Source organism: Somniosus microcephalus, chromosome 28, assembly GCF_052327205.1.
Source record: "Somniosus microcephalus isolate GS21.2 chromosome 28, FLI_Smic_1.0, whole genome shotgun sequence".
Classification (NCBI taxonomy): Eukaryota; Metazoa; Chordata; class Chondrichthyes; order Squaliformes; family Somniosidae; genus Somniosus; species Somniosus microcephalus.
This window is the reverse complement of record NC_141014.1, coordinates 16516243-16540654: the sequence shown is the minus strand read 5'-3', so window position 1 is coordinate 16540654 and position 24412 is coordinate 16516243. Positions and strand designations below refer to the sequence as shown.

The 24412-nt window shown below is 47.7% G+C and overlaps 1 protein-coding gene across 1 annotated transcript in view; it reads left to right on the top strand.

The window, feature by feature from the left end:
- l3mbtl2 (L3MBTL histone methyl-lysine binding protein 2) overlaps positions 1-24412 on the top strand; it is a 111916-nt gene that overhangs the window by 69187 nt on the left and 18317 nt on the right. The window contains exons 14-15 of the mRNA XM_085969521.1: positions 8737-8971; positions 16660-16728. Of these exons, the coding sequence (XP_085825647.1) occupies positions 8737-8971; positions 16660-16728 (304 nt within the window). The remainder of the gene's footprint in view (positions 1-8736; positions 8972-16659; positions 16729-24412) is intronic.

The window sequence follows — 24412 nt, the reverse complement described above, 5'->3', positions numbered from 1 at the left end:
TGTCTCAATTACACATGGACATAATACTGGTGACGAGCAGATCCGAACTTACCTACAGTTCTGCACCACCTCATGGGGATCCATCCCTGAAGCGAAGTTGTTAGAGGTCGAGGCCAGAAGGAAGAAAGGGAAAAAAAACAACAACAAAAAACAGAAGAAACGGGTGTCGACCGTGGGCAACCGCCTCTGATTCATCGGATTTGAAGATTGCAGGAGAGGCTGTCGAGAGCGGGGCTTGGTTATCCTGTCTATGGTGTTACAGCTAATCGGGCTGGTGGCAGGTAGTACACTGATCCTTCCTGGGCTGCGGCGGGCTAGAGCTCGATTGGGTGGCTTTTCAACGGGGCCGAGCAGCATTGTCGGGAAGAGGAGAGAGAGAGAGAGAGAGAGAGAGAGAGGGTGGAGCACACAGGGCGCGGCCGGTGCTACGAAGCCGGGCAGCGTACAGACCCGAGAAGAGGGAGGAAAGTGTCCCGTAGGGTTTGCTCTGACGACGGGAAAATAAAAGAAATTAGAAGCGCAGAAAGCCACGAGGAGCTGCAGTTTGCCACGGGGACCGCGGAGAGCAGCGTTAGCAGCAGCGTGTGGGGGGGGGGGGGGTGGAAGACCATAGGGCGTCTCCATCAAGGCATAAAAACGCCAGCAGCAGCGGAGAAGACAGAGTGCGGGAGGCGCCATCTTAATCCAGCGGGGAAGAAGGCAAAGCGCGGGAGGCGCCATTTTGTTCAATCGGGGAAGAAGGCAAAGCGCGGGAGGCGCCATCTTAGATTTCCAAGATGCCGAAGACTGGCAATATCACTGCCTTTGATAATGCAATAGAAGACTGGACCACGTATGTGGAAAGAGTCGAAGTATATTGCGAGGCAACCGAAGTAGCCGAAGAGAAAAAGGCATTGGTACTACTAAACTTAATGGGCGCAAGAACGTACGGCCTATTGCGGAACCTGATTACTCCAGCCAAACCGATGGCGAAGAGTTTTAACGAAATTGTTGATATCCTACAGGAACATCTAAATCCTACACCGCTGCTGATAGCAGAAAGATTTAAATTCCACAGGAGAAATCAGCATAAAGATGAGAGCAATGCTGATTACCTTATGGAACTACGCAAGCTATCAAAGCACTGCCAGTTCGGAGCAGGACTGGCAGATACCCTACGGGACAAATTTGTCTGTGGACTCCTGAGTGAAGGAACCCAGAAGAGGTTACTCTCAGAGAAAGAGCTGACGCTAGATAAGGCTTTCAGCGTGGCAGTATCGTACGAAGCAGCAGCAAGGGTGTTGAGTCTGTATGTCCCAGTTAGGTTTAGGATCAATCACTGGACACAGACAACAAGAATAACTTTTAACAGGTCTTTACTATTCGAAGGTCAGGGCTGAACTGCCCAGCAAATCCTTGCACAACACTTATATACCGGTGTGGTCACCACCGGTATTACAGTATTACAGTATACAGCAGCCAAGAGAAAGTAGTACATCTCTTAAGGTAGTTCTCTTAAGGTGGAACAGGTTACATACACCACAAAGGGGAGCTGCGGAAATACAGCAAAAGCCACAGGAATACGGTACCCATGAAATGACACGGGAATTTGAAAAATGTTATCGCTGCGGCAGAACAACCCATGACCAGAAGGACTGCTGGTCCAAGGACAAAATATGCAGGCAATGCGGAAAGATGGGACACATTGCACGAGTTTGCAGGTCTGGAAAGAAGACTAACGACAACAAAAAGGCTACTAAGGAACAGTACAGGAAAGTACAAAAGATGACGGATAGTAGTTCCGAAGACCAGAAGAGCAATAGTGAATCCGGGAACAAGAGACTAAGCTGTCTCAAACTTCACAACGTAATCGCAAAAGAGGATCACCGAACCATTTGGGTCACCCTCACGATAGCAGGGTTCCAAGTCAAAATGGAATTGGATACAGGATCAGCCCTGACCGTCATGAATCGACGAGACTGCGAGCGGCTATTCTCAAGCATACCCTTGAAAGAGACATCCATTGTCTTGAAGACATATACGGGGCAGAAAGTATACCCCAGAGGGAAAATAAGGGTGCCTGTCGAATACAACGGCAAGGAAATACAGAAATTGTATCTGTACATACTGCAAGATGGTGGACCACCGTTATTGGGACGTGAATGGATCAGAAAGATAAGTTTAGACTGGCACTCTTACCAGCCACAGTCAGTGCCTGAATGAAAGGATGACGACGTCGCACCTGGACGATTGTCAAAAATCTTAGCTAACGCCAAAGAGGCATTTCAACAAGAACTGGGAACTCTTAAAGGCGTAACCGCCTCGATAAAAATAGAAGAGAATGCAATTCCCAAGTTTTTCAAAGCAAGACCGGTACTGTATGCAATTCGCCCAGCCGTCGAGGCAGAGCTAGAGAATCTGGAGAATGCAGGCGTGTTATCTAAGGTGGACTGGAGCGAGTGGGCGACACCCATCGTTCCTGTCATGAAGAAAACGTTAAACAATAAGCCTGAGGAACCAAGGAAGGTTCGCATTTGTGGGGACTTCAAGGTGACGGTGAACCCAGTCCTTCACACAGTACAGTATCCTCTCCCAAGGATAGAAGATATTTTCGCCTCCCTATCTGGAGGGAAGCGTTTTACAAAAATTGACCTAGCACAAGCATATTTGCAGATGGAGGTTGAAGAATCCTCTAGGAAGTATCTCACGATAAACACTCACAAAGGACTTTACCAGTATAATCGACTGGTATTCGGAGTAGCATCAGCTCCGGCGATATGGCAAAGAGCGATGGAACAAGTCCTGCAAGGGATTCCGGGGACTCAGTGTTACTTGGACGACATCCTAGTGACAGGTGAAGATGACAGTGAACACCTTGCCAACCTAGAGCAGGTGCTCACTAGACTAAGAGAACATGGGCTACGAGCCAATCGCCCCAAGTGCGAGTTTTTTAAGAAACAGATATCGTATTGTGGCCACGTGATTGATGAAGCGGGGTTACGTAAGTCCCCTGACAAAATTGAAGCGGTAGTTAAGGCTCCAGCGCCTGAAAATGTGTCGCAACTGAGGTCATTCCTCGGATTGGTGAATTACTACCATAAGTTTTTGCCGAATTTGTCCACAATTCTGCACCCACTGAATGCCCTACTACAAACTGGAGTAGCATGGAAATGGAGCGATGAATGTAAGCGGGCCTTTCAGAAGAGTAAGGACCTAATCACTTCAAGAGAAGTATTGGCTCACTACAACCCATCACTACCGATCAGACTGGCGTGTGATGCGTCTCCCTAAGGCATTGGAGCGGTACTGTCACATAAATTCCTTGATGGTTCAGAGAGGCCGATAGCTTTTGCGTCACGCTCGTTAACTTCAGCCGAGCGTAATTACGCCCAGATTGACAGAGGCCCTCAGCCTGGTGTGGGGGGTGAAGAAGTTCAATCACTACCTGCATGGTCAGAAATTTACTTTACTAACTGATCATCAACCTCTTGTCTCCATTTTCAACCCTCAGAAGGGTCCCGATAATGACAGCACAATGGCTACAGAGGTGGTCCCTTTTCCTAGGGGCACACCAATATGACATCGAGTACAAAGGAACTAAACAGCCCTGCCTTCGATCTAGTTCCTTTTCTCTCCAGTTTTGAAGAAGGGTCAAACCCGAAACGTCAACTCAAATTTCTCTCCACGGATGTTGCCTGACTTGCTGAGTTTTTCCAGCATTTTCTGTTGTTATTAGCATGGGAATGCTGATGGATTGTCGCGCCTACCGTTGCCGACGGTGGAAGAAGCGCCTGCAGTGGATCCTGTGGAGATATTCCACTCGACCATAGTCGAATGTCTACCTGTGACGAATGCAAACATAGAAAAGGAAACACGAAATGACCCGACACACTCCAGGGTCTATGATTTAACAGTGACGAGATGACCAAGAGCTGTACAGGATGCCAGAAGGTCCAAAACGCCCCACCACAAGCCCCTCTACAGCCATGGGAGTGGCCCTCATCTCCATGGCAAAGGGTGCACATTGATTTTGCTGGTCCATTTATGGACTCGATGTTTTTAATTGCGGTGGATGCACATTCAAAGTGGCCAGAGGTAATAAAAATGTCCTCAACCACCACAGAAAAAACTATCACAGTCTTACGAACCATATTCGCCAGGAATGGGCTGCCTGAACAGATTTGCTCCGACAATGGACCACAGTTTGTGTCTGAAGAGTTCCGGAGGTTCTTAAAGAACAATGGTGTTCAGCATTACACATCCGCCCCATATCATCCAGCCACCAATGGATTGGCTGAGCGGTTCGTTCAAACATTCAAGAAGGCTATCAAGGCAATGTGTAATGAAGACATACCCCTACAACACAAGGTGGATAACTTCTTGTTTGCCTACCGGAATGCGACACATGCGGTTACCAACCAAACTCCAGCCATGATGTTCTTCAATCGAAGACTACGATGCCGCTTGGATTTGGTTAAGCGAAACGTCCGAAGAGATGTGGAGAACAGGCAGTTTCAGAATATGAATGAAAGGCCGACCAGGAGTTTTAAGATAGGTCAACCAGTTTTGGCCCGGGACTACCGCACAGAGAAATGGCAGCCAGGAACGATCTGCACACGGCAAGGACCTCTAATGTATACCGTGGACGTTGGAGAGAGCATTGTAAGACGCCACGCTGACCAGATTCTAGAGTCGCTGGAAAAAGTCAATTCCACACCACGATCCTATACACCTGGTGATGAAACCGAAGTACCAATTGCATCTACCTCGGAATCGGTGATATTGGAAGCAGACGAACCAAACAACGACGTTGATTCCGAATCAACTTTGCCAGAAGAACCTGATACCCCAAAGAGGCGTTATCCAGACAGAATCAGGAAGCCTCCTTAAAGACTGAACTTATAATTGCTTAACTTCAGCTAATGTATAGCGACTGTAATTGTAAATATGTTATTTAGTTATTAATCGAATGTTATGTACTGTTTAGCTAAAAGGGGAGGAATTGTAGTGTATGTGCTTTGCAGAAGGAACTATATTCTGCAGCCCCTGTATACTGCCGTACCGGTAGTGACCACCCTTGTATATAAGCCTGTGTAGTAACTTTGCATAGTAGTTCCAGTTTTGTCTCCACTCAGTAAAGACCTGTTGTAACCAACTCCTGCAGTCCGTGTCTCAATTACACACGGACATAATACTAAGCAAACTTGGGTTGTATTCTCTAGAGATCGGGGGGGGTTAAATTTGCCCCCTTAGCACCTCCCTTTAGCGCCAGTAGATGGCACTAATGGGGTGCTAGACAAGTATCACCAGGGCAAGACAAATCCAGCGGCGCACGCCAAATCCTGCCCCCTGCCGTAGCACGGAGGTATCGCCGGGTACGTCAACACCAGGTAGATCGTGGCATCAGTGTGCAACGCTCACTGACCGCCTGATTTGCAAAATTGATTCTTGCCACTTACCTTACCGCCTGGAGTAAACACCGACGGGGAGAGCTGGTGTGCAGCACCAGGAAGCCGGCTCCAGGGATGTTATCTAAAGGGATCATTAGTAATCACTCGCAGCTGTCAGGTTAGTGCAGTTAGTGTTTTTTTGTTAGTTTCACCCACTGCAACAGTTTCATTCATTTAATTTCAAAGTTATTTTGTATGAGGAGTCTTGTGGCAACTAAAAAGTAGCTACATTTATTCTTCAAAGATTCAAACTGCTACACTTGTTAACATTAATGGGGGCTGTACTGGAATGCCACCTTGCCCTCCAGGATCTACGGGAGCGTAGGCAGCGAGAAATATGGGAACATGTGTGCAGAGGGAGGAGGAGGGCCATCAGGGCTCTCGACAGGAGGCCTTACCCTCAGAGGGTATTCAGAGAGCACTTCTCCTACCTTCAATTAAGTGAGGAGCTGTGTATTGGAAGGCTCTGTTTCACCAAGGAGGTGGTCATACAACTCTACCACCTCCTGCAACCTGACCTCCAGCCTCAGACCAGGGCGACCACAGCTCTCCCAGTGGCAGTCAAGGTCACTGTGGCCCTCAATTTCTTTGCCAGCAGCAGGAGACATAGCTAATATTTCACAGTTCGCCATCCATCGCTGCATCCGGGAGGTCACTGAGGCTCTCTACAGCAGGAAAAGGGACTACGTTGGCTTCCCGCTCACCAGAGAGAAGCAGGATGAGTGTGCATGTGGCTTTGCCAGGATAGCGGGCTTCCCCATGGTGCAGGGCGCCATCGACTGCACCCATGTGGCTTTGCGGGCACCGCATAACAATCCTGTAATCTTCCGTAACCACAAAGGCCACCACTCCCTTAATGTGCAGTTGGTATGAGACCACAGACAGCGAATCCTTAATGTCAATGCCCACTATCCTGGCAGCAGCCATGATGCCTTCATCCTGTGCCAGACCGGTGTGCCAGCACTCTTCCAGCCACCACGTCAAGCTCGAGGGTGGCTGCTCAGAAACGAGGGCTATCGGCTCTCCACCTGGCTCATGACTCCCCTCCGCAACCCCAACACTCCTGCCCAGCACTCATATATAATGAGAGCCATGCCGCCACCAGGAACATCATCAAGCAGACCATCGACTTATTGAAGCAACGGTTCCACTGCCTTGACTGCTCTGAAGGAGCCCTCCAGTACTCGGCTGAGCGGGTGTCCCATTTCGTGGTGGTCTGCTGTATGCTCCACAACTTAGCCATCATGAGGGCGCAGCCCTTGCCAGCATGGATTGTAGGACCACCTCAGGAGGAGGACGAGGCAGAGGGCGAAGAGGAGGAGGAACAGGAGGGAGGGAGGAGGCAGCGAGACAATTGGCCTTCTGACGGGCTGTCTGTGACCGGCTCATCAGACTCCGATTCACATGAATGAAACCCCAGATCCCCATTGCTCACCACATCCCCATCATACATTGCCTGTCTCATGGTGTATCACAGCCTCCTCCTGGGTGCAAAGGTGAAATGAGAGAGATCACAAAATATTCCAAAGACCATTAATAATTTTACCTATAAACATATCACATGAATTCTAATAACTAATGACCCTTGTGCCTGCCATAGTTGAATAACTGTCATTGTGTGCAATGTGTGAGATGTGTGTGTGTGTTGGTAGGTAGAGATTGTTGGTGGGTGAGTGCTGGGGGTGTGGTGCTTTGGGCAGTGTGTGCAGATGGTGGTATGTAGCATTTGTTGAAGCATTCACTCATCCTGACCACCTGAGTGAGGTCGTTAAATTTCTTCCTGCACTGTGTGTGGGTCCTCGGCACCACAGTGTTGCCTGAGACGTGCTGCGTTCCCTCCCTCCACAGGGTGTGGAAGACTTGTGGCGAGGGCCTCCTGCCACTTGTTGAGTAGAGCACCGCCCTCCATCTCTCCACAGTGAAAACCAATGCCTGCAGTGCTTTATCGGAAAATCTGCGGGCTCTCTCCCTGGGGCGTGGACCTGCCATGAGCACAGCTTGGTTCAGTCCTCCGGCTCCTCCTTGTTCTGCTTCTGCTTGCTGAGGCAGCTGCACAGCCAGCAATGCTGCGAATGAGGTGCTGCAGCATCAATGAACCTCCCCTTTTAAGTAGTGAAAAAAGCCTGTGGCAATGATGAGTTGCGATTGGACTGCACCCCATATTGGTCCACCCTTTAAGTCTAACGCCAATGAGCTTGGGTTTTAAGACTTGATTTAGGGCTCCAATCATTTTATTGAGCAGTGAGCACGAATTTTTCGTGCAGTCTAAAGCATTTGCGCCTGGCGCTAATTCTCCAACTTTTCTACTGACGCCGTGCATTCTTGGGCTATAATGGATTTCTAGCCCCAGGAGGTTAAAGGATGATCTGATTGAGGTGTTTAAAATAATGAAGGGAATTGATGAGGCTGATGGGGAATAACTTTCCACTAATGGGTTATCCAGAACAAGGGACGTAATCTTAGTGAAAAGAAAGACTTGCATTTATATAGCGCCTTTCACGACCACCGGACGTCTCAAAGCGCTTTACAGCCAATGAAGTACTTTTTTGGAGTGTAGTCACCGTTGTAATGTGGGAAACGCGGCAGCCAATTTGCACACAGCAAGCTCCCACAAACAGCAATGTGATAATGACCAGATAATCTGGTTTTTTTTTTTTAAATGTTGATTGAGAGATAAATATTGGCCAGGACACCGGGGATAACTCCCCTGCTCTTCTTTGAAATAGTGCCATGGGATCTTTTACGTCCACCTGAGAGCAGACGGGGCCTCGGTTTAACGTCTCATCCGAAAGACGGCAGCACTCCCTCAGCACTGCACTGGAGTGTCGGCCTAGATTTATATGCTCAAGTCCCTGGAGTGGGACTTGAACCCACAACCTTCTGACTCGGAGGAGAGTGTGCCGCCCACTGAGCCACAGCTGACACTAAGTGAGAACTAAGACGGTTAAAAGTGAATCGAGGGAAATATTCTTCAAACGAATGGTTAGGGTTATGTGGAATGCACTGCCTCAAGGCAGAATAAATTGAACAAAAGGTACTTGCTTTGAGAGTTAGAAGTATTAAAGGATACGGAGAAATGATGAGAAATTAGGATTTTAAACGGTAGAATTGCCATAGCTATCAAAATGGCGGAGCAGGCTTGATGTGTCAAATTGCCCACCTTGCTTCTTGGGGTTTATAGTTTGCGAGATAGGCTAAAGTGCTACAGAGCAAAAGGAGAGGATACATGTGACCTGATTTGCAAAAGGGAAGGTAATGTTAAGAGACCTGCAGTATATGGATATAAAGAGCTCTGATTGATTCTCAGGACATTCCATATCATGGTTTTGAATCTGGAATGAAACTCGAGGCTGTCGACCTGATGGAGCCTCGTCTAATCTGCGCTGCCACAGTGACGCGTGTGGTGAACCGTCTGTTGCGGATCCATTTCGATGGGTGGGACGACGAGTATGATCAGTGGGTAGACTGCGAGTCACCAGATATCTATCCAGTGGGCTGGTGTGAACTGACTGGCTATCAGCTCCAAGCACCTGTCGTTCCAGGTAAGATTTTAAAAATTGCCACTTGTGCCGTTCAGAGAAGGGAAGAATATGTTTTATTTTAAGAATTATTTTTGTTACTCCCATGGTAACTTAAGTTAATAGTGGTGTCTAGCTTCACGGGACTCCTCTTGTGTGGTTCCATTGCTACCTATCTAAATGCAGCCAACGCATCGTCAGCATTGGTTTCCCATCTTTTCCAGCTGTGGGCTCAGTGAGCAGCGCTCTCGCCTCTGAGTCAGAAGGTTGTGGTTTCAAGTCCCACTCCAGAGACTTGACCACAAAAATCCAGGCTGACATTCCAATACAGTATTGAGGGAGTGCTGCACTGTTGGACGTGCTGTCTTTCAGATGAGATGTGTCTGCTCTCTCAGCTGGGCGTAAACGATCCCATGGCACCATTTCGAAGAAGAGCAGGGGAGTTACCCCTGGTGTCCTGGCTCAATATTTATCCCTCAATCAGCATCACTTTTTAAAAAAAAAAAAAAAAAAAAAGATTGTCTGACCATTATCACATTGCTGTTTGTGGGAGCTTGCTGTGCGCAAATTGGCAGCTGCGTTTTCTAGATTACAACAGTGACTGCACTTCAAAAGTAGCTCATTGGCTGTAAAGCACTTTGGGACATCCTGTGTTCGTGAAAGGCGCTACATAAATGCAAGGCAGTCTTCTTTTCCCCATGCTGTCACCTCTGGGATCTCCCAAGGAGAGCACCTTATCTATCTGCTGATCCTGAGCAATGTCATCCACAGACATGGGGTCAGCTTTCATGTGTGCTGATGATACCCAGCTTGGCCTCTCCACCACATTTTGTGACTTCTCACTACCATCAAAATCATCTTCAAAACCTCCACTGCAAATTCTGCTCCTTTGCCACTGTTTCCATACCCATCCCTAGCTACTCCTTCAGATTAAACCAGGCAGTTTGTAATCTTGGCTTGACACTGAACTAAGCTTTAAACCCACATCCTATCCTTCACCAAGATCTCCTTCCTACTTCTGAAACATTGCCTTCCTCTGCCCCTACCTCCACCCTTCTCCGCCTCCGCCGCCGCCGCTTGGGTTGACGTGCGCTGCTTCCGCTTGCTCCCAGCGAAGAGACTGTGTTCGCCGCCTTCCTGGATGCTTCTGCTCCACTTTTTGTGCGGTCTTGGGCCAGGAATTCCCAGGTGTCGGTGGGGATGTTGCACCTTTTCAAGGAGGCTTTGAGGATGTCCTTGAAGCGTTTCCTCTACCCACCTGGGGCTCTCTTGCCGTGCCGGAGCTCCGAGTAGAGCGTTTGTTTTGGGAGTCTCGTATCGGGCATGCAGATGATGTGACCCGTCCATCGGAGCTGATTGACCGTGGTCAGAGCTTCGATGCTGGGGATGTTGGCCTGAGCAAGAACACTAACGTTGGTGCGCCTATCCTGCCAATGGATTTGCAGGATCTTGCGGAGGCAGCGTTGGTACCTCTCCAGTGCTTTTGAGGTGCCTGCTGTACAATGTCCATATCTCTGAAGCATACAGGAGGGCGGGTATCACTACTGCTCTGTAGACCATGAGCTTGGTGCTGGGTTTGAGGTCCTGGTCTTCAAACACTCTCTTCCTCAGGCGACCGAAGGCTGCACTGGCACACTGAAGGTGGTATTGGACTTCATCATCGACGTCTGCCCTTGTTGACAGTAGGCTCCCGAGGTATGGAAAGTGGTCCACGTTGTCCAAGGCCTCGTCGTGGATTTTGATAATCGGGGAGCAGTACTGTGTGGCGGGGACCGGTTGGTAGCTGACCTTTGTCTTACGGATGTTTAATGTAAGGCCCATGCTCTTGTACGCTTCGGTGAAGGTGTTGACGATGGTTTGGAGTTCGGCCTCAGTGTGCGCAGACGCAAGCATCGTCTGCATACTGTAATTCGATGACAGAGTACCCAGGAGCGAGGACGGCGCCCAGGAGTGAGGACGAGCCCAGCAGCGAGGTCGAGGCACAGGAGTGGCGCAGCGTGGACCAGCAGCGGGGTCGAGAGGACCACACTGCAGCCTATGAAACCCAGGCAGAGAGGACCTGCGGGAAGGAGGGAGGAGGACCGTAGCAGTATGTTTGTGTGTGTGTGTGTGCTAGGCCGATGTAGCAGAGCCTGGTCTCCAATCGTCTTGGATCCCCTTGCCATTGGACCAAGACCTTGCTCTGTCAAGCCCGTGTGATGGCTGGTGTGCAACGGCCACCCCACGTTAAAAGAATTCACGCACAGGCATCTTCCACTCTCTTTTTAAAATGAAGTTCGGGACCTGGAACGTCAGGACCCTCATGGACAAACCCAACAGCGACAGGCCGGAACACCATACTGCTATCGTTGCCCGGGAGCTCAGACGTTTCGACATAGATATCGCCGCCCTAAGTGCGATCCGACGGGCAGGGGAAGGCCAGCTCAAGGAGCAAGGCGGTGGTTACACCACCTTCTGGAAAGGCAAACCTGAAGAAGAATGCCGCCTCCATGGGGTTGGCTTCGCCATAAAAAATGTGCTAGTTGAACGTCTCAGACTCCCCTCCACCCTTCTGCTACTAAAACCACTATACTTTGCTTTCATTACCTCCAGACTGAATTACTCTAATGTGTTCCTTGCTGGCCTGCTGACTTCCACCCTCCATAAAGTACAACCTGTTCAAAACTCTGCCACATATAAACTCTTCCACATTTTGTCCTGCTTGCCCATTCCTCGTGGTCCTTTCCAACCTACAACTGGCTCCCAGTCTGTCCCATGCATTAAAATCAAAATCTTTCTCACCTCTAAATATCTCCATAGCCTTGACCCACCATTCTCTGCAGTCTCCTTCAGCCCTATGTGCTCTGCGCAAAGCTCTGTTACTTTGATTCCGGCTATCTGTGTAGCCCGCCTCCCTTCGGCCCACGATTGGTAATCCAGCTTTCCGCTGCCTCCATCCTGCTCTTTGGAACTACTGCGAATTTCAGGCTCTCCACCTATATCTTTTTATATAAGAAAAACCTCCTCAAAACCCATCTCTGACCCACCTTTCTTGTATGAGGTGAGCTCGGCCCCAGCCAGAAACAGGTTCAGCTCTCGCTTAAAGGAATTTAGCGAATTGGTGTCCATTGCACGAGCCGGCAGCCTGTTCCACAGGTCCACTATTCTCTGGGAAAAGAATCATCTGACATCTTAATGAGATCTGATCTTCTAAAACATGAGATTGTGACCCCCTGGTCCACCTTAACCTGTTAACCTAATTAAACTGTGTTCACAAACACAATCTAATCCCTTTATCGTCTTATAAACCTCGATTAAAAATCACCTCTTAAGTCGTTCTTTCCTTTTATTTGTGAAGAGTCTTGCACTGTTCTTTAAGTTAAAGGCACGATGTAAAGTGGTTTGAATTAGGCAAACCAGAAGGTCCCATGCTTGACCCCCCCCGGATTCTGCTGACCCTAGCTGAGCGAGCAGTTAGCGCACTAAACTGTTTTCAGTGCCACGTGACTAGGGATGAGAGAAATCATCCAGGGTTGTCGCTCCTAACCACTGCACAATGCACGTCCAGTCAGGTCAGGAGTGATCTGCTAGGGAGAGGGATGGAATTGGGAGTTGATGTGCAGTTTTTGATGGGAGCCAAACAGAGTGGGTTCAGTCTAGCTGGTTATTATGCTGATATAGTTCTTGGTCATGCAGGACTTGATGTCACCAAAGCAGTTGGTCAACGCACTGGTGATTGAGGGGTCAAGGGGACAGAGAGGTAGAGTTGGATGCGATCAGCATGTGTGTGAAAGCTGACCCCATTTCTACAGATGATGTCTACCTGCTGTCCCTTGGTGGCCAGAAAAGAAGACGAGGAGGCCAAGGATGGAACCATAGATAGTTATGCAGGGGAGGGAAGAGAAGCCGTTACAGGAAATATTTTAAACCAAGGGGCAACAGTAAATATATAAATGGTCAGTAATTAATTGGATCTAAAGGAATTTTTTTTTTTTTTAAAGAAAAATGATGGGACAGCTGAGACCCATTGCCTGCAATTCCTGCACCATGTGGGAACTTCGGGACACTTGTGTGCAATGTTCCTTCTTATTTTTCTTGGGTGCGCGGCCCATTCATAGTTTCGCGTATGCACGAAACTTAACATTGAAAGAGCTGGTCCCGGGCTGCACGGGACCAGCAGAGAGCCGTTTGGCTGTGCAGCTTATAGGGAACATTGCTTATGTGTCCTGGATAACCACATGTGCAGGAAGTGCCTCCAGTTGGGGAACTGTGATCATAATATCAGGTTTAGAATGTACCTTGTCCATAACCAATCAAGTGTAAAAATACTTAATTGGAGGAGGGCTAACGTCAGTGAGTTGAAAAGGGATCTGGCTCAGGTGGATTGCAATCATGGCCCAGAAATTCGGGTCGGGAGCTTCCCGCGGGTGCAAGCCTCCGACCTGCACTTAACTAGTGCGCCGGCCGTTGTGCTGTGGGCCCGCGTGGAATTCCGATCCTGGGCCTGCTCCAACTGCCAGTGCGCAGTGCTTGCGTATCCCAGGGGCGCAGTTAGTTCGATGCGTCCCCTGGGATCACGTGGGCCATGGAGAGCCAATGGTAGCAGGGAATGCCCATTCATAAAATTGACAGGAAGAGCTGTCTAAACTATAAATACTATAAGCCCCAAAACATCACTAAAACTTCAAATAATTTTTTTATCACATTTTTAAAATAACTATAAATTACATAAAATAACTTTTAAACAATTTAAATTTTTGAAAAAATTAATTACATTTTCTAACAGGGTTAAAAATAAACTTACCTTTCTTTAAAGTATTTAAAAATAATAAACCTGTGGGGGAAAAAAAGTTTTAATTTTAATTAATTCACCACTTACAGTACCTTGTGCCTGCTTTTTACATGTGTAACTCCTGGAGACTTACCCTCCCGTAGAAACCTGGGGAAAAAAACAGAAGTTCCAGGCGTATGCGCTGCCTCTCAATTTTATGAATGGGCATTCCCTGCTACCATTGGCTCTCCATGGCCCACGTGCAGGAAGTGCCTCCAGTTGGGGAACTGTGATCATAATATCAGGTTTAGAATGTACCTTGTCCATAACCAATCAAGTGTAAAAATACTTAATTGGAGGAGGGCTAACGTCAGTGAGTTGAAAAGGGATCTGGCTCAGGTGGATTGCAATCATGGCCCAGAAATTCGACCTCTGAACCCCTTCCTTTAAGGGAATGGAAGTTCCGGTTTCCCGCGCATGCGCAGTGCATGCACGAAACCGGCACTTCCGTTGGACCTACGGGTGAGTACCCCGTGCGGACTCATCCGTGGAGAGCCGAATTTCTGGGCCCATTTGTTTGTAGGAATTGCACAATGGGAGGCTGTTAAAGAGGAGATGGTTTGGGTACAGAGTAGACGCATTCCTATGAGCGGGAAAGGAAGGGCCTCCAAAATCTAGAGCTCCCTGGGTGACTAAAGGTATAGAGGTTAAAATGAGACAGTAAGAGGAGACTTATGACAATTGTAAAGTTCATAATGTAGTAGTGAACCAAGCTGGATATAGGAGCTAGAGGCGATCTAAACAGGGGCAAAGAGTGAGTATGAGAATAGATTAACGGCTTATATAAAAGAGAACCCGAATGTCTTTTATGAACATATAAATAGTTAAAGGAAGCCTGGGGCTGATTGGAGACCAAAAAAGGGATGATCTTGTGGAGACTGAGATACTAAATTACTTTGGCAGCATCCTCTTCTCAAGTGAAGACAGATGCAATGTCGCAGTAAAGCAGGCGGCAGTAGCGATATTACATAGGATAAAAATAAAGAGGATATACTTAAAAGGTTGGCAGTTCTCAAAGTAGAAAAGTCACCCGGTCCGGATGGGATGCATCCTAGGTTACTGAGGGAAGTAAGGGTGGAAATTGCGGAGCCTCTGGCCACAATCTTCCAATCCTCCTTGGATATGGGGGTGGTGCCAGAGGACTGGAGGATTGTAAATGTTACACCCCTGTTCAAAAAAGGGGAGAGGGATAAACCCGGCAACTGCAGGCCAGTCAGCCTAACGTCGGTGGTGGGGAAATTTTCAGAGGCAATAATCCGGGACAAAATTAATTGGCATTTGGAAAAGTATAGGCTGATAAATGAAAGTCAGCATGGATTTGCTAAAGGCAAATAGTGTTTGACTAACTTGATCGAGTTCTTGGATGAAGTAACGGAGAGGGTTGATGAGGGTAGTGCGGTTGATGTTGTGTATATGGACTTTCAAAAGGCGTTTGACAAAGTACCACATAATAGATTTGTTAGCAAAATTCCATGGGATTAAAGGGACACTGGCACCGTGGATACAAAATTGACTGAGGAATAGAAAGCAGAGAGTAGTGGTGAGCGGTTGCTTTTCAAACTGGAGGGAGGTATACAGTGGTGGTCCCCACAGGTCGATATTAGGACCACTGCTCTTTTTGATGTACCTGTATATTAATGACCTGTACTTGGGTATACAGGGCATAATTTCAAATTATTAACTTCAAAAGACTGGTAAAATGGGCAGACACTTGGCAGGTGAAATTTAACGCAGAGAAGTGTGAGGTGAGGCATTCTGATAGGAAGAATGGGGAGAGGCAATACGAACTAAACGGTACAATTTTAAAGGGGGGGTGCAGGAGCAGAGACACCTGGGGGTGCATGTATGGCATGACAAGTTGAGATTTTTGGTAAAGCACACTGGATCCATAGGTAAAATCAGCCATGGATCACTCCGAAATATCAGCAGAACACCACTTCTCGAACACAGGGCGCATGTTGCCTGCTCACTATCCTGAGTGGCGAGCAGTGCAAGGAAAAGAAGAACGGAATAAAAACGCCACGTGATTGCACTCTGAATCGTGCCATTACCGACTGCAGCAGAAACCCAATGCAAGTCATCAACCACCCTCTTGGTGGGACGGAGGTGGGGGGGAAATGCCTGAAAAGAGCAAGTCAAACTTTCAAGCAAAAGAGTCTTAAGTGTGAACCGATCATGGATAAATAATGCTAACCTTGTACAGGAAACTTTCGATTTACCGGCACCTAAAATAACCGGAAATCTCGGTTAACCGGCAAAATTCAGGAGTAGGTTCAGGTAAGTTTTATTACTTACCTTCCTCCATCTGTTGCTGTGCAAGGGTGTGGCTGTTGCTAAGCTACAGAGACGCTTGGAACTTGTGGCCATTGTTCTGAACCTGTTGCTAAGCAACAGGGTTTGTTGCTTTATACGGAGCCCTCAGCTCCGTATCTTTTACTATAGCTTTCGGTTATCCGGAATTGTTGATGAACCGGCACCACGTCGGTCCCGTCGGTGCCGGATTAAAAAAAAGTTTTCTGTATATGGTCCATTGGCTGCTGTACACCAATGGACATGAGTAGAGGAACGAAAGCTCTTGTCCTTTTTTTCTTTTACTAGTAGTCCTAATGGGCATGTACTGTCATCTCAGATTGAAAGAAAAAAAAAAGACTTGCATTTCTATAGCGCCTTTCACGACCACCGGACGTCTCAATGTGCTTTACAGCCAATGAAGTATTTTTGGAATGTAGTCACTGTTGCAATGTGGGAAACTCGGCAGCCAATTTGCGCACAGCAAACTCTCTCAAACAGCAATGTGACAATGACCAGAGAAAACTGTTTTTGTTATGTTGCTTTGGATTAGGTGTGTGTTTATCTCATTCATAGCATATCAATATTTCTTTCTGTTTTACTTTGTCCACAGCTCCTGAAAAACCCGTCAGTAAACCGACAGAAGCCACCAAGCCAAAGAGAAAGCCCTTTGGGAAGAAAAGTAAGTCCTAACATGGTGGGGTTTTTTTCCAGAATGAAGGAGCAAAATTGAGTGCTCCTTTAGGTGCATAGAGTTGACCAGAAATATGAGCCTCCATTTCCGCACCCCCTCAAATAAGGGGATCAGAAATGAACAGCTAAGTTATCAAACCACCTTTACCCTCCGATCATTCCGTATAATAGCCTGGATAGGAGGATATCCAGTATAATGCAGCATGTTTTTTAAGACATCTTTCAAATTAAAGGGGCTCGTGCGTTACTGTTTTATTTGTTAACTGAGCTTTAAGGTTATGGTGTTAATCCTGACCCATCTGAATGTGTTTTCAAAAAATATGCTCGTTTGTTGTAATTGCGGTTATTCCTCTAGCAAGGCTTTTGATAAGGTTCCACACGGCAGACTGGTCACGAAGTTAAAAGCCCATGGGACCCAGGGCAAAGTGTCAAGTTGGATTCAAAACTGGCTCGGAAGCAGGAAGCAGAGGGTAATGGTTGATGGGTGTTTTTGTGACTGGAAGGCTGTTTCCAGTGGGGTTCTGCAGGGCTCAGTACTAGGTTCCTTGCTTTTTGTGGTATATATCAATGATCTAACCTTGAATATAGAGAATCTTGGCTATGAGGAAAGACTGGATAGGCTGGGTCTGTTTTCCTTGGAACAGAGGAGGCTGAAGGGAGACCTTATTGAGGTGTATAAAATTATGAGGGGCCTAGATAAAGTGGATAGAAAGGACCTATTTCCCTTAGCAGAGGGGTCAAAAACCAGGGGGCACAGATTTAAAGTAATTGGTGGAAGGTTTAGAGGGGATTTGAGGGGATATTTCTTCACCCAGAGGGTTGTGGGGGTCTGGAACTCACTGCCTGAAAGGGTGGTAGTGGCAGGAACCCTAACCACATTTAAAAAGTACTTGGATGTGCACTTGGGATGCTGTAACCTGCAGGGCTACGGACCAAGAGCTGGGAAGTGGGATTAGGCTGGATAGCTCTTTGTTGGTCGGCGCGGACACGATGGGCCGAAATGGCCTCCTTCCGTGCTGTAACTTTCTATGATTCACCACTAATGGATGTGACGTAGAACCATGTGCAATATCTGGTTATGGTGGCGAATTAAACAGCTCTCAATCCTCGAGGTAACACAGGTCAGATAGTCCATTTGAAGGGATTTCTAACTATACCTTAGACGGCAAAGGAGAAACTCAAACATAAGAAATAGGAGCAGGAATCGGCCATTCGGCCCCTCTAACCTGCTCCGCCATTCAATAAGATCGTGGCTGATCTTCGACCTCATTTACTGCGCTATCCCCATATCCCTTGATTCCCTTAATGTTGATGTTCAACGTTTGAGCCCTGGGATTATCAATTGCAGGCAGTAGCGCATCCGCGATTTCCCACCTTGCATTGCCAGGGGGTTGAGGTTCCCCGCGCCAGTGAGTCCTCCAGAAAATTACCCCTGTTGTGTTGAAATTGTCGTCTGCATTTTTCTCGTGAAATGCATTTTTCTTTGTGTCGAAGTATGTAACCGGACGTCGCCATATTTAAGATTACATCATCGAGGGCCTGCATGTTGCTCGGAGACCAGAAGACCCTGCCTCACCTGGGCTTCGCTAATGGCTCCGAAAATGAGCCATAAAACCCAGGTGCAATCCCCGGTCCGTGCTGAGTTCGCTGATCGCGGTCAAGGTGGCTACAATGACATCGGCGTCTCTAGCTTAGCACTTCAAGGAATATTAGTTTGGTGATGAGGGTTAATTGTTTTGCAAGGTCTATTTTTTATAGAATCATAGAATGGTTACAGCACAGAAGGAGGCCATTCGGCCCGTCGAGCCCATGCCGGCTCTTTGCAAGAGCACTTCAGCTCGTCTCACTCCCCCGCCCTTTCCCTGTAGCCCTGCAAATTTCTGCCTGAATTATTTTCCCCCCTTGTGCCGATAGGTGACACACTGACACTGCTAATAATGAACCTTTCCCTGTGTCCCAGGTCACACTCTGCTAATACTGAACATGAGAAGCAGGAGTAGGCCATACGGCCTCTCGAGCCATTCAATAAGATCATGGCTGATCTTTGACCTCGACTCCACTTTCCCACCCGATCTCCATATCCTTTGATTTCCCCATCAGTCCAGAAATCTCTCTGTCTCATCCTTAAATATACTCAACGATTCAGCATCCACAGCCCTTTGAGGTAGAGAATTCCAAAGATTCACAACCCTCTTCCTCCTCATTTCAGTCTTAAATGGCCGACCCCTTATCCTGAGACTATGCCTCCTAGTTCTAGACTCTCCAACCAGGGGAAACAACCTCTCAGCATCTACCCTGTCAATCCCCCTCAGAATCCTGTATGCTTCAATGAAATCACCGCTGATTCTTCTAAACTCCAGAGAGTATCGGCCCAATCCACGCCACCTCCTCATAGGACAACCCTCTCATCCCAACCTTTCCTGGTGTCCCAGGCCACACACTGGCGCTGTTAATAACGAACCTTTCCCTTTTTTCATACAGACATTTTCCCATAATGAAATTAGTTTGGCAACTTTGACTGTTGTATTTTATAATTTAAACATGGGGTACGATAGCATAGTATTTGTTACTGAACTAGTAAGATTCTGCAGTATCTCGTGTTCGCGAAGCTACTCTTCCAACTCAAAGAAAGCCAGCATCTTGGCTAGATTACAGGTTATGTTACTGGATTAGTAATCAAGAGACCTGGACTAATGATCTGGAGATATGAGTTCAAATCCCACCACGACTGCTGGTGAATTTAAATTCAGTTAATTAAATAAATCTGGAATAAAAAGCCAGTATCAGTTTTATGGTCACTATTACTATCAGATTGTCGTAAAACCCATCAGATCCACTAATGTCCTTTTAGGGAAGGAAATCTGCCGCCCTTACCCGGTCTGGCCTATATGGGACTCCAGACCCACAGCAATGTGGTTAACTCTTAACTGCCCTCTGAAATGGCCAGCGAGCCACTCACCACCACCACAATTAGGTTTGGGCAATAAATGCTGGCCTTGCCCACGACGCCCACATCCAATGAATTTTTAAAAAGTTACAAGCATTGGACTTTATATACAGTGCAGATGAGCTGAGTGAACATTGGCAGGGGGGGGGTGGGGTGTGATCATTAATAAACTGGATTCTGTAACTGTGAAGTAAGCTTCCCTACATGGGGTAGAGGGAAGCTGCAATCATTAAATATCAACAGAAATAGATTGAGGTAGCTTCCCTACGTTGGGTAGATGAGCCATCCAGGCCTGGAGGTTCTTGGAGTTTGATTGCATGTTGAGGTGCCACAACTAGCCCCTGCAGAACAGGGCTCGGGCGGAGAAACAAAATCGGGCTGGAGGTAGTCTTGCTTTATTGGAATCTATTTTCTTTTGTTTTCTCACCTTCCTGCAGGTGCTGCATAGAGACGGCACCGAAACAGGCCATTCGGCCCAACTGGTCCCTGCCAGTGTTTATGCTCTACACGAGCCTCCTCCCACCCTACTTCATCGAACCCCTTCAACATATCCTTATCTTTTCTATTACTTTCTCCCTCATGTACTTATCTAGTTTCCCTGTAAATGCATCTATGCTATTCGCCTCAATCACTCCAAAAAATCTCGAGTTAATATTTTAAAAGTTTAAGCTTTCTGATCTTTTGTCGTGTCTGTACACATTTTTAAAACCGTGTTCAACTTGTCTTCTACTGAAATGTTACTAAACATTGTCTTATAATCCATTTGTTTTAAATCTTCTCTCATCTTTGAATTTAGCCCGTTTAAAGTTTATAAAGCTTGCTCTTGGTCTTGGGTTTAATTGGATCCCAGATCATGTTAACCTTGATCATTCTGTGGTCACTATCCACCCAGGGGTGCAATGACTTCCATTTCCTGTACATTATCTAGGTCATTTACGAATGCCAGGTCACTGCGTCTCGTAGCTTTCCTCACGCTATGAATCATGAAGCAGTCATTTGCCAACTCTTGACGCTAGCCCACTCGGGTTTTTTTCCCAATTTATATTGGGTTGATTGAAACTCCCATTAAAATAACTTTCCTGTTCACGCAGACCCTTTGTATCCCTTTGTGCAGCAAGCTAGGCAGGTAGTACTGAGTGCAGTGCTGAGGGAGCACTGCACTGTCGGAGGTGCCGTCTTTCAGATGAGATGTTAAACCAAGGCCTTGTCTGCTCTCTCAGGTGGACGTAAAATATCCCATAGCACTATTTCGAAGAAGAGCAGGGGTGTTCTCCCCGGTGTCCTGGGGCCAATATTTATCCCTCAACCAACATAACAAAAACAGATTATCTGGTCATTATCACATTGCTGTTTGTGGGAGCTTGCTGTGCGCAAATTGGCTGCCGCGTTTCCCACCTTACAACAGTGACTACACTTCAAAAAGTACCTCATTGGCTGTAAAGCGCTTTGAGACGTCTGGTGGTCATGAAAGGCGCTATATAAATGCAAGTCTTTCTTTTAGTAATTGTTGCTTTTGACGCCAGGTTGCTAGCTATTCATTTGCATCCTTCATTTAATTAGTGAACTCTCCTAAATACTGGAAGTATACTGGAGAACACTACTTTGTATCCCCTATCTCAGTTTTGAGGCCATCTTTGTTTATGTCATGTATTATAAGACTCTTTGATATTATTTAGCTTTGTGTTGTTTACCCCTGTGTGGGCTACCGCCACAAGGCCTGGTCCTAACCCTTTCAGCATCCCTTCTAATCTTTTCTCAGTGTGTTACTGCTCTAGCTCCAGGTAGACAGCTCTCCATCCTGTGGGTCTTTCCAGCAACATCAATATCTATGTTCCAGAGTCAGGAATCCCCTACAACAACAGTTGCTCTGTAATCTACAATTAAACATTAGGAAAACTGAAGCCATCATCTTTGGTCCCTGCCAAAAACTCTGTATCCTCGCCACCGATTCCATCCCCCCCCCCCTCCCCGGCCACTGTTTCAGGTTGGTGCCGACTGTTCGCAACCTCGGCGTCCTAGTTGACCCTAAGGTGAGCTTCTGATTCCCCTATCCTCTCCGTCACAAAGACCACCTACTTCCACTTCCATAACATTGCCCACCTCTGCCCCTGCCCCTGCCTCAACCCATCTGCTGCCAAAACCTTTATCCGTGCCTTTGTCACCTCCCAGAGTGAACTATTCCAATGCTCTCCTGGTCAGCCTCCCATCTTCCACCCTCTAAACGTCCTCTTATCCAAAACTTTCCAGTCCTACAACCCTCGGAGAACTCTGCGTTCCTCCATCTCTGGCCTCTTGTGCATCCTAAAATTCCTTTGAGTCATAGGGCTAAAAATTGAGCAGTGCCCCAATTGGGGCGCTAACTTCGCTGGGCAGAAAAATTAGCGTTTCCACGCCGGAAAATGAGTGGTTGCGCCCCAAGAGGGAAGTGGGGTGCTACTGGAAGCACCCCGCATCCCTCTTGGGGTGCTGTGAGTCAATATTGCGGCGTTATGTGCCACAGCGCCGCACGTCGCGCTGCGGTGTTGCAAGCCTTCCTCCCCTTCTTAAAGGGGAGGGGCCTTGTGCAGCGCGACCTGGGGCCCAGCTGGGCCCCCGGGGATCTGGAGTGCAGGCAAAAGAGCCCGGCACTCGAGGGAAGTGCTGGGCTCTAGGAGCGCAGCCAGCACTCCGCGGTGGGGGGCGTTTCAGGAGGTCTGGGACGGGGGCGCAGGCAGGTGCTGGCAGGCGGCCAGCAACAAAAATGGCCGCCCCGCACCTCGCCTTTGAATTACGCCCCCCTGACCCTGTTGGACATAGCGTCCGGCGGTATGTCAGGAGGCACTCCCGAAGATCGTGGCTGGGGCGCTGCGCACGCCAATGACTTCATCGCCAGCGCCGCAGGGTGTTACTGGTTAGTGCCACCACTAACCTCCTGCTGAATTTTGCGGGAGGCGTGGGCAGTGCCGCGCCTGGGCGCTAGTTGGTTTGCGTCCCGTTGGCGCCCTCTTAAGGCGCTAACGGAAGGTGCAACCAACTGAATTTTTCCCCCACAGAGTCATAACAGCACAGAAGGAGGCCATTCGGCCCATCGAGTCTGTGCCGGCTCTCTAGAGCAATCCAGTCAGTCCCATCCCCCCCCCCCCCCCCCCCGCTCTATCCCCGAGGCCCTGCTGGTTTATTTGCCTCACTGTTGGCGGCTGTGCTTTCAGCCATCTGGCCCCAAGCTCTGGAATTCCCTCCCTAAACCTCTCCACCTCTACCTCTCTCGCCTCCTTTAAAACCCTCCTTAAAATCTACCTCTTTGAACAAACATTTGATTGCCTCTCCTAATACCTCCCCTTTGACTCTGTCAATTTGTGTCTGATTACGCTTCTGTGATACATCTTGGGATGTTTTTCTATGTTTAACGGCAAGTTGTTGTCTTTATTTATCTGTGCTTTGACCTGTCAGCTGTTCCTGGAGCTTTATGGAGTGGAACTGTCTCTCGCTGTTTACCACCAGTCATACCTTCATTTCTAAGCCTCCTTTGGGGAGCTATCAGTGTCATTATCCGATACTTCCAGGCGTAATGTTCTTCAGCATCTATACACCTGGGTGCTTTTAGATTCTTTGCTTCTGGCCATAAAACCGCTTTTTCCACTGCTGGGCTGCAGGCTGCTCTCCGAGAAGGACTAACTTTGTGCTTCCGATTTCTGCCCCCACCCCGGCAAAAGAAGTAAAGCAAGTGTCCCCGCTGTTTACAGGGCATGGAGTAACTTCAGTGGAACTGTTGAACAGCTGGTGACTGTTGGCCTACAAGGCATTGATTGATAAATATTATATGAATATATAAAAAGTGGTTTGTCTAGGCCATCCAGATATTTCACTTCAGATGTTGCACTCTTGCAAACGCAAAATAACCTTAACATGCTGGGCGCTTCTGACCTACAGCCTGAAACCGATGAGCTGATAGATTTTTGTTCGGCAAGGGTGTTAAGGGTTACGGAACCAAGGTGGGTAAACGGAGTTAAGGTACAGATCAGCCATGATCTGATAGAATGGCGGAACGAGCTCGAAGGGCTGAATGGCCTCCACCTGTTCCTATTCCAGCCTGCAAAATTCCCATACCAAACAGAAAAGTCCAAATGCCCCGAACTTGTGTTTACTTAACAATTAGACTTTGTGAGTTTAAAGGGGCCCAGCTCCACCGTAGCAGAATAATACATTGTGTTTTACATGGTATAAAGCTCCTGTCCTTATAAAACAATGTGTCATCTGATTTACTGTGAATAACACCACAGGAAATCCGCTAGTATTTTAATTGAGCTGTGCAAGAAGTTGCCTCTTAAGATTGTGTGGTTGTAGTGTGTGGCACAGTTCTGCAGTGTGTTGGAGTCCCAACGTGCTGAATCATGAAGTGGCAGGACGTGGGTTCCTGCCTACGGTCTTCAGACCACGGTTACTGATCTTCGCCATGCGAAACACCTAGGGTCCTCCGACCACAGTTACTGATCTTCGCCATGAGAAACACCTACGGTCCTCCAACCACAGTTACTGATCTTCGCCATGAGAAGCACCTTGGGTCCTCCGACCACAGTTACTGATCTTCGCCATGAGAAACAGAGAGGGAAAATCCAGGTATCGGTTGCCCATTTGTTGTTTTGGAGGATGATGACAAGTAGCATAAGGGAAGCCATATAAAGGGATAGCTTAGAAAATGTAATCTGGGGCATGGAGTAGGTCTCTGTCAAAGTAAAGACACCTTTTA